General features: G+C 66.5%; 1 protein-coding gene across 5 annotated transcripts; it reads right to left on the bottom strand.

The window, feature by feature from the left end:
- Positions 1–5,709: 5,709 nt before the first annotated feature.
- Positions 5,710–9,141, bottom strand: CX5H17orf49 (chromosome X5 C17orf49 homolog). Of its 5 annotated transcripts, none has more exons than XM_029055406.2 (6): positions 9,033–9,141; positions 8,609–8,703; positions 7,199–7,300; positions 6,466–6,641; positions 6,199–6,303; positions 5,710–5,997 (listed from the first exon to the last, which is right to left on the bottom strand). In XM_029055406.2, the coding sequence occupies exons 1-6, from the start codon at positions 9,051–9,053 to the stop codon at positions 5,924–5,926; spliced, it is 573 nt and encodes a 190-aa protein (XP_028911239.1). In that variant the 5' UTR covers positions 9,054–9,141; the 3' UTR covers positions 5,710–5,923. The 5 variants fall into 5 exon arrangements, with proteins under 5 accessions (XP_028911239.1, XP_028911238.1, XP_028911240.1 ...); XM_029055405.2 differs by having other exon boundaries at positions 9,015–9,129; XM_029055407.2 differs by having other exon boundaries at positions 5,710–5,993; positions 9,015–9,127.
- Between the last annotated feature and the right edge of the window lie 325 nt (positions 9,142–9,466).

A 9,466-nucleotide genomic window follows, 5' to 3' on the forward strand; every position in this document is an offset into this window, starting at 1 on the left:
CAAGGAGGAAGGGCCCCGGGGGGAGATCAGACGCCCCCAGATCACCTTCCCAGGGATCGGTGTGTGCGGGCGGGGGTGAGTATGGGGGAGCGGTGGAAGGTCGGTGGCGGTAGTGGTGGTGCGGGGGTGGGGGGGGGGTGCTTGGGACAGGCCAGGCCCGGATGTGATTTCTAGGCCATTTCCTGCCATTGTCCCGGGCCTAGCCGGAGCCACAGCTGTTTGGCCCTCCCCTGCCCCCTCACCCCCCCCACACCCCCCCCCGCCTGGGTGGCTGGGGAACCCCCCGCTGGGGGAGGGACAGAGGCCCCGGAGACCCAGGCGTCCGGCACCCCCGCCCGCCAAACTCCCAGCCTTCCACTCCCCCTCGCCCTGTGCCCCTCGGAGATCGGGGCGACGCCCGGCCACCCCCCAACGCCTGCCACCTTGGAGCTGCATCTGCAGGTCCTTGAAGGGCCAGAGGCTGCGGTGGGGGCGGGTGGGGGAGGGGGTTGACGGGGGAGGGGGCTGCGGTGGAGGGGGGGGCTCGAGTCTTGGTTCCGGCTCGCCCCGTCTGCCTCTGCGGTGGCGGACTCTGGCCGCGAGGTGGCGGTGGAGTGACGCGATACTGGCTCGCTCTGCAGAGGGCAGAGGCGGGAAGAACCCAGGCGCCCCGCGCCCCCCACCTTCCCGGCTCTCCTCTCCCCCATCCCCTGCATCTCCCCCTCAAGGGACCCAGGCAGCCGGCACCTCCAGGTTCCCCACCCTCCCTCAGGGACCCATGCGACTTTGCCCCCCTGCCGCCCACCCCGTTCTGTTTTCTTCTTGGGGAGGGGGGTCAGTAGTGGGGGTCACAGCCGTGAGTATGTGGGTTCGCTCCCTCAAATTGGAGTTCATAGAGTTCTTGGGTCGAGTGCGTTTGGAAGGTTTAGGGGCCCCACTGGTTTGGGGGTGCAGAGGTTCCCGGGAACTTGCTGCCCAGGCCGTGTTACTTTGGGGTTTGACCGCGCTTTGGGAAAGGGAGGTGTGTGATTGCAGGGGCCCAAGGTCATGCCTGAGGCCCTCGGGGCTGGGGACAAGCAGAGTGGTTGGGGGAGGGGTCGCTTCTTGAGGTGCATGGGCAAGCAGTGGGTTGGAGGCTGTCACTCTGTTGGGGTGCCTGGGAAATAGACGGGTCCAAGGCCACTTGAGAAAGGTGCTTTTGTGACAGGAGGCTGTGGCTGGGGATGAGCGGGAGGGGCGGCTGGCTTCGGGGAAGGGAATCTGGCCCTGGTTCGAGGGGACCCAGACTCGGGGACGGAGGGCCACATCGGAGGCCACGTTAGGGGGTTTGTGAAAGGTGAAGGGGTTTGGGGAGGGTCGCCAAGGCAGTCCCGTTGAGACGTCAGGACTGAGGCCAAGAGGAGCTAAGCAGTTCCAGGTTTGGGGTGCTTGTTTGTGGGGGGCCCTGGAGTTCAAAGGGGCAAGGTCTAATGTGAGATGCCAGAGAAGCTCAGGTCTTGGGGTGCCCCAGGAACAGGCTTCAGAAAGCCCATTTGAAGAGGATGAGCTGATATATAGTTTTGGGGTAACCCCATAGGGGGCTCTGGGCCATGGGACGGTATAGGGGGCTTGAGGGATAGTTTTCTGGGGGGTTCCAGAGGTTGGATCCTAGGCCATGTTGTGTGGGGGCATCGAGTTCAGTTTGGGAGTACTGGGGTCCCAGATCCCCTCCCTTGTCCCCTCTCTTTCCACCCATTCTAGGAACCCCAAATTGCTCCAGGCAGCAGGGGGTTCAGGAAGGGGGCCTCCCCCAGGAGAGACTTGAACAGGTGGGTAGGTTTGGAGGGAGGTGTCTCCCCAGACCCTCACCCAATTTCAGGCGCCCTCACTGGCCTGGATTTGGGCAAGGTAGACTTCTGGTGAAGGGGGGGCACTAGGCCTTTGGCTTCTAGAATTCCCAAATGTTCCCCCACCCCGGGAAGGGCTGGCTGGAGAGGGTTGAGCCAGGGGAGGGCGGGGAGGGGGTGCTGGGGTTGGGGTGGGGGCCGTGGAGAAGAGGAGCAGCCTTCACCTTCTCCCATCCCACCCTGTGAGGCCCAAACCACAGGAGGGATTGGGCCTACCCCCTACACAGAAAGGAGGGGTCGACTCGGGGGCTTGGAGGGGGCAGGTGGGAGAAGGGAACTGGGCACCGGGAAGGCTGTGAGTGTTTGGGGTCTTGGGGAGTGGTCCTGGTCCGTCCATCCCCCCACATTTCCCTGGGACCACCTAGGCCTGACTCAGGGGAGTGTGTGTGTGTGTGGTTTGGGGGGGGCGGGGGGGCGGGGGGCTGCAGGGCCCCTGGATCCTAAAGGGAAGAATTTTTGGGGGGGAGAGCTGAGAGAAGGGAGGATGCCCAGCCCTTTGAGAGGGGCTGGGAGGGCGGGTCTTCTGGGTCCCCCTTCCCCAAGCCCCCCGCCGCCCCCCCCCCCGGGTAAGGCAGCCTGTGCATCAGCAATGGCAGATTCAGCGTCGGACGCCCACCCTGCCTTCCGCACACCGAGAGCCGCCGCTCCGTGGGGCCCGGCGGCGGGGGAGGGGGCCTGGTCCGCCTGGGTCCCCGGGGGTGGGGGTGGGCTCGGCCGGGCGGGGGGGAGGGGGAGGGTGTCGGGCGGGGGGTGGGGGTGAGGGTGGGGGGGTGGGGGTCCGCGGGTCCGGGAGGGGCGGGGGGGTGGGGTGGGGGGGAGACCGCGCTGTGAGCAGAGCCGAGCCGGAATTGGCACCGGGACAGGGACGGGCTGGCGGGAGGCAGCAGAGTGCTGGAATTTTCCCGCGGGAACGGGGGGCCCGGCGGACCCCAGACTCGGCAGGCAGGCTCGGAGGCGTCCCCCGGCCCCCCTGGAATTTTTGGGGATTTTTTGGGGGGCCGGGGCCCCCGCTAGGTGGGGTGAGGAATGTAGCGTTGGGAGAACGGGGCTGGAGAGTGTGGAGCCGCGTCTCCCGCCTTCGGAGGAGACGGCTGCCCCGGCCGGGGGGTCCGAGGGGCTGGGGCGGGGGGGCGCGGGCAGGCCCGACGGCCGGGGGTGCCCCGGGGACCACCCTCGAGGGCACCCCCCGGGCATCCCCCCCAGACACACCCCCCACCCCGGGCCAGCCCGAGGGGGGCAGAAGAGGCCAGAGATGGGACGGGCTGGGATGGGGGCCGGGGTCCTCGGCCTCCGGGACCCCTGAGACTGAGGATTTGGGGGGGCTGCCCCCCAGAATCGGCTCCCCTCCGTTGGGGGGGGGCGGCCAGGACCTGGGGGGGAGTGGCTGAGGTAAGTGGGGGCAAAGGGGGGGACGGCGGAGATAACTACTTTGAGGGCCTAGTTGGGGGGCAGAGGGGTTGGGGACCCCCCAGGAGAAGTCGGGGTGGGCCGGGAGGGGACAGGGCGCCCACTCCACTCTTCTGCTCACCCCCCAGTTCCAGAGATGGGGGGCAGGGGGATGGGCAGCTCGGGGCCCTGTATTTCCGGGTGACCCTTTGGAGCCATCCCGGCCTACCGAACCCCTGGGTCTGGACCAGAGGTGTGTGTCTGTGTCGGGGGGCGATGCGGGGATGCGTGTGGGGGTCGTGGTCTTCCTTGCGGACCCCCCGCCTCGTCCTCCCCCCCCCCGTCCGCCCCACCACAACTTTTCTGACTGTCTTAGAGCACCGAGGGGTCAGGGAAAGAGTGGGGTGCCGACCGGAGGGTGGAGAGGGGGCGGCCGGGGGTCCCGAAGGCTCCTCGGAGGTGGGGCCGGAGCCCCCTGGCCCGAGGGAGGGCAACGAGCTGCCTGCGCCATCTTTGATTTCTCCCGGCCTGGGTGGCGGCAGGCGTGGAAGCGAATTCTGACTCTCGGGGGGCTGTTTTTGACCCCGGGGGTTTGAATTGTGATCGGTGACCAGATGAGATCGGGGCCTGGGTCCCCTCAGAGGAGGTCTGAGAGGAGAGGGGAGAAGGAGGCCGGGTCAGGGAGGGGCCGGAGCGTGTGTGTGGATGTGTGTGTGGTGTGTGTATGTGTGTGGGGAGCGGCCGGGAGGGGAGGCTCGCGTGGCGCCCCGGGGGCCGGGGCCTGCAAGGCGAGAGCCAACGGGTCCCGGTCGGAGCCGCCACGGTCCAGGTGGCGGGGAGACAAGATTCTTGGGGCCTGAGGGGGAGCCGGGGCTCCTGGCTCTCGCGGAGAGGGCGGTGGAACGGCTGACAGGGCGGCAGAGTGGAGAGGGGTCTTGGTGATGGTCGGGGGGAAGCGGGGGCCCAGAGGGGTCGGAGTAGAGGAGGGGGCTTGCGTGACCAGGGCCTGGGGGGTGACCAGGCCGAGGGCGGGCGGCCCACGGGGACTGGAGGAGCGGGGCGGTGGAGGGATGGCAGGAGGGGAGGCTGGGGCCTGAGCGGTTGGCAGGGGTCAGCGTAGGGAGAGGTCGGCAGGGGGCTGGAATGGCCGAGGGGGGCCGGAGGGGTGGGGGGCGCCGAGGGATGGCGGCACTTGGGTCCGGGGACAGAACGGTCGAGGAGGCCGAGGATAGATTGGGCCGTGGCGGGGACGGAAGGACCCGGGGTAGGGGCGGGATGGCCGAGGGGGGCCGAAGTTGAGAGAGGATGGTGGGGGGGGGGGAACCGAACAGATTAGGGGGGATTTAGGTACAGGGGCGGGGTGACTGAGGAGACCCGGACTGGGAGCGGTGGGGGGATGGCGGGAGCCAAGTGTCAGGGCGGGATGAAGTGGGGGCCGGGACAGGGCGGGGAGATAGGGGGGATGGTGGGGGCTGGGGCGGCTGGAGGGGCGGGGGAAGGCGGACGCTTACGGGGGGGCCAGGACTTGGAGGAGGGGGGCTCAGTGCAGGAGCTGGGATGGTCCCAGAGGTGAGTGGAGGCTGAGTTGGGGAAGGAAGGGTCAGGGTGCCGTAGGGGGTGAAGGGGGGAGGGAGAGAGGCCCGCTCTCAGCCCCGGATCACCAAGGTCTCCCGTCCAGGGTACCCCCCGGACCTGGGTCATCCCTCGTCATCGTCCCCCCGCCCCCAGGCCTCCATTTCCTGTGCCCAGCCTCCATCTTGTGGGGCTGCTGAGGCCCCGGGCCTGAGGAGACGGGGAGGGGGGAGGTAGCATTGACTGAGCACCTTCCCCTCCGCCTCTCCCCTCGAGGGACCCCAGCCCCCCAACCTGGGGATAGGGGCTGGGCTCTCTGCCCCCCACGGCCCTGGCCCCCCCGGGGGGGGGGCACCTCGCCTCTTTGCCCCCAGTCTCTCGGCCGGCGGGGCCAGGGCTGAGGTCGCCCTGGGCTAGGAGACCTTCTTCAGGTCACCCCCCTGCCCCCGTCCATCTCGTGCCTCAGGTAGGCCCCCGATCCGCCCGCCTCTGTCGTCGGGGTCCCCCCGCCCATCCCCGCCGACCCCCCGGTCCCGCCCCCGCCCCAGCAGCACACCGTGGTTTGTACGGCGATGCGGCCGCGTCCAAACCACGCTGTGTTGTTAGAGCGAGGGCGGGGGAGGCAGCGCGTGGGGGTGGGCCGGGACGGCCCCACCCCTGCCAGGGAAACAGCCCCCCACCCCCGGCCGGGGCCGCCCCGCCTCTAGCAGCACAGAAATATTGGCCCTCGTGGGGTTTGGACCCTGGCCAGTATTCGTTGTGCTGCCCCAGGCGGGGCGGTGCGAGCAGCGGGGGACCCCTCGCACCGGGATCCGGGGGGGTCCGCAGGAGGTGGGGAGGGAGAGCTGATCCTGGGCGGACAGGTCACATGTCACCACACTGAAGCTGAGATGAGAGAAACATTTATTCCGGTCCGTATAAAAAAAAATCTGGTCAGCATTGGGGGGGCGGGGGAGGGTTGGGGGGAGGTGCCCGGCCGTGGGGTCCCGGGGCAACGACCCCACCCCCGACACCCTTCCCGGGGGGTCCTCGCAGCCGAGCAGTCTGAGAAGTCTGCCAAGGTCGGGGGAGAAGCTGGAGGTTGGGCTTCGGGTCAGAGGTCAGCCAGTCAGCGGGAGTGTGGAGGGGCGATCCGTGGAGGTCATGAGAAGGCCGGATTCCAGGGTCAGGCTGTCTGGACCAGGAAGAGATCGTCGGGGGCAACAGGGTGGGTTCGCCAGCGCCCCCTCCCCACCCGGTGTGGGCTGGGTTCTGAGGGTCTTCCCGGCAGCCCAGCCCCCACTAACACACAAAAAGCCCTCCCTTTTCCAATCCAGGCGGGGGTGGAGAGCGGGATGCCTGGGTCCCCGAGGAGGGCAGGGGAGGAGGGTCGTACCCTGATCAAAATTGAGCTTCTTGGCCGGTGGGGTTTCTCCCAACCCCTCGATGTCCACCAGGTCGCTGTTGGCGTCTGAGTCATTCAGTGCACTGAGGGTCACATCTGAGCCGGAGGAGGGAATGGGGAGCGGGGAGTCACCCACCCTGCGGCCCACCCCCCTTCACCCCAGTTCAGAGAGCGAGAGCCGTCTTTGCAGCATCCCCCTCTCCGAGCTCGGAGCAGCAAGAATCGGCCCCAGTGGCGGACCCCCACCCGGCTCCTCACCTGCTGCCTTCTGCTTCTTCAGCACGGTCCCCTCCGGGTGGCTGGCAGCCGGCTGTGGGGCGGCCAGGCTCCCCCCGGACACCCCCTTCTTGGGCCCTTTCTTGGGGGACTCGGCCGGGAGGGGCAGCCCCGAGTCTTCATAGACTTTCCGCTTCACAGTGGCCTTGATCTGAGCTCTGCGAGAGGGGACGGGCGGGGGTCAGGAGTGGGAGGCGGGGTTTGGAGGGGCCCCTATAATAAGCCATGGGACACCCCCTACTCAAACATTCCAGGAAGTCTTACGAGAAGTTGGGGGAGGGGAGGGGGTCTGAGGAGCCCCATGCCCACATGGGGGATGCCTGAGGAAAAATGCATAGAAGGTTCCCGCCCACCTGGCCTGGAAGAAAAACACACGCACGTCGTCGTCCGTCCGCCCCGCCCCCCCCCCCCCCCCCCCGCAAGCCAGAACAACAAGCAGAATCCCCCCCCCCCCCCCCCGCTGGGTCAAAAAGCCCCCTCATCTAATCCATTGGAGGAAGTTTACCATAATTGGGGGCGCTGAACCCCGACCTACACCCTGCTGCCACAGGAAAGGCTGGGGGGTGCGGGGGGACCCCATGAACTGGAAGTAAGGGGGGGGGCACGGGAAGGGGACAGATCCCTTCAAAGACCAGGTAGAGGAGCGGAGGAGTGGGGAGAAGACGGGAGGAGGCGCCTGTGCCAACCCCCTCTCCTGGGGACCCCCACCCCTCACACAGTCCGGTCCTTGATGACACAGCTGATGTGATTCAGATCGTCCCCGAAGCGTTTCACCGCGGTTCTCAGCATCTCGATCTCTGTCTCTGTCCACTTCGCACTGCCAGGGGTGGGAGGGTCGGGGAAGAGGAAGGGTGGGGGGGAAATCACCCTGTGGCCCCCCTACACCCCTCCCCTCCCTTCTCGACCCACCCAGAGTCTGAGGCCGAAGGCGATTTCCCCTTTGGAGACCCTCCATAAACAAGTGGCGGACCCGCGATTAGAACCCCTGGAGAACCTCTCTGTTAGCCCCCTGTGGGGAGGGAACCTGTCTACCAACTGGGTTGTGTTGTCTTCTCCCAAGGACTACGTCTAGTGCTCTGCACACAGTAAGTGCTCAATAAATACCGCTGATTGATTGATTGGTTGATTACATAAATCTGGAGAACAGGAACCATCACCACTGGGAACAATGACCGAAAAAGCTCCCAGGTACAATCCCGCAGGAGACGGAACCACAATCCCTTGGAGACCCCGGCCACAGACGGCCCGATGGGACCCTCCCCTCCTAGAAGAGTTCCAAGAGACCCTCTAATAAGGTGGGAAGATTCTTTGTACACAACAATGAGGGCTCTGGAGCCAACCAGCTGGGGGAGGGTTTAGGTAGAGTTGCGAGATCCCACCTAAACAATCTCAGAGTCTTTCCCTTCTTTCCCTACCCATCTCTCCCCAGTAACAGCCTGGGAGCCACCGGGGCCAAAACGCGACCTCAATCCATGGAAAGAGTGCAGGAAAACAACAGGCGAACAAATCATCCGTGTGTCAACCACCCCTGGTGGGCCAAGACCCTTATCGGAGGGGAGTGGAAGGCATGTGATGGATGGGAGGAGGAAAAGGGGAGGAGGAGGTGAAGCAGCATGCCCTACTGGATAGAGCTTTGGGCCTGGGAGTCAGAAAGGCTCGAGTTCTAATCCCGGGTCCGCCACTTGTCAGCTGTGCGACCCTGGGCAAGTCACTTTGCTTCTCTGTGCCTCAGTTACCTCATCTGTAAAAAGGGGATTAAGAGTGTGAGCCCCATGTGGGCAAGGACTGTGTCCAACCTGATTGTTCTGTACGTATGCCAGCGCTTAATGCAGTGCCTGGCACCTAGTAAACGCTTAATACCGGGTGTGTGTTTTTTTTTTTTTAAAAACCCAGAGGAGAAGAAACGTTAAACAAATACCATAAAAAAGAGAAGTACTCTATAAGGATAATGATGGTATTTGTTAGGCGCTTACTTGGTGCCAGGCACTGTACTAAGCGCTTAGCAAATACCATAAAAAAGAGAAGCGCTTAACAAATATCATAAAAAAAGGAGGAGGAGGAGGAGGGAGAGATAAAGAGCTGAAGGAGAGGAGGCAGGAGGGCAGTGGAAGGTGGGGAGACGTACCCCGCGGGGGAGGAGTCGGCCACCGGGTGCAGCTGCATAGTGAGCTCCCCGAGCTTCGTGAAGGCGGCCCCGGCCGCGGAGAAGATCTCCCCGACCTGCGGCACAGCGGGGCGACCATCGCTATAACCGAGGAGACCCCCTTCACCCGCCCCCACATGCGTGCGTCGTCCGGGCCCCGGCACGAGCCCTTCCCCCCTCCACTCCCTGCGGCTCCTAGTCCGCAGCCCCCTCCCCACCGGAGAGCGGAATAGCCGGGGGCCCGCCCCCAGCGAGAGGGGGGTAACCGGGGCTCCGGCGTCCCAGCCCCAGCCGGGGCGGGCTGTTGGCCGCCACCGGCACCTCCCCCCCCCCGCCCCTCCCTCCATCCCTCCCTCCCCTCCCGCCCTGTCCCGAGGGTGCGCTGTACCCGGGGGACGGGGGGCACCTTGGTGGACGCTGACGTCATGGCCCCACGCGACCCGGAGCCACGGCCGCGGGCGCCTTGGCCACCGAGCCGCAGCAGGCCGGCTCCCCTGCCGCCGGAAGTCCCGCCTCCACCCCCGTGGCCAATCCGCGCGCCGGACGGCCCCGCCCCCTCCCGCCCGCGCCCTCTGCCCACGTTTGATTGGCTCTCCCCTCCCGCCCTCTCCCAGGCCCCGCCCCCGCGCTGCCGTGAGGCACGACGGGAAGGGCCGCCAGTCGGCCTCGCCTCAAGGCTGGCGAGCGGTCCGTGTCCGGCGCGGGTCGTCGCCCCTTCCGAAGCGCTGTGAGGAGGCTGGGGGCGAGGGGAAGGAGGGGTTGCCCCTCCCCGCCACCTGCAGCAGACTGGAAAATCCGTTTGCTTATTGTGGTGTCCTCTCCCAAGCGCTTAGTACAGCG

Source organism: Ornithorhynchus anatinus, chromosome X5, assembly GCF_004115215.2.
Source record: "Ornithorhynchus anatinus isolate Pmale09 chromosome X5, mOrnAna1.pri.v4, whole genome shotgun sequence".
Taxonomy (NCBI): Eukaryota; Metazoa; Chordata; class Mammalia; order Monotremata; family Ornithorhynchidae; genus Ornithorhynchus; species Ornithorhynchus anatinus.

Excerpts from the sequence above, each read along its gene's own strand:
- CX5H17orf49 (XM_029055405.2), bottom strand. The coding sequence starts at position 9,053 with ATGACGTCAGCGTCCACCAAGGTGCCCCCCGTCCCCCGG. Across the intron at positions 6,642-7,198 it reads GTCATCAAGGACCGGACTGT|AGCTCAGATCAAGGCCACTG; the intron begins GTGAGGGGTGGG and ends CCCCTCTCGCAG. Across the intron at positions 5,998-6,198 it reads GAAGCTCAATTTTGATCAGG|ACAGCCTGACCCTGGAATCC; the intron begins GTACGACCCTCC and ends TTCCTGGTCCAG.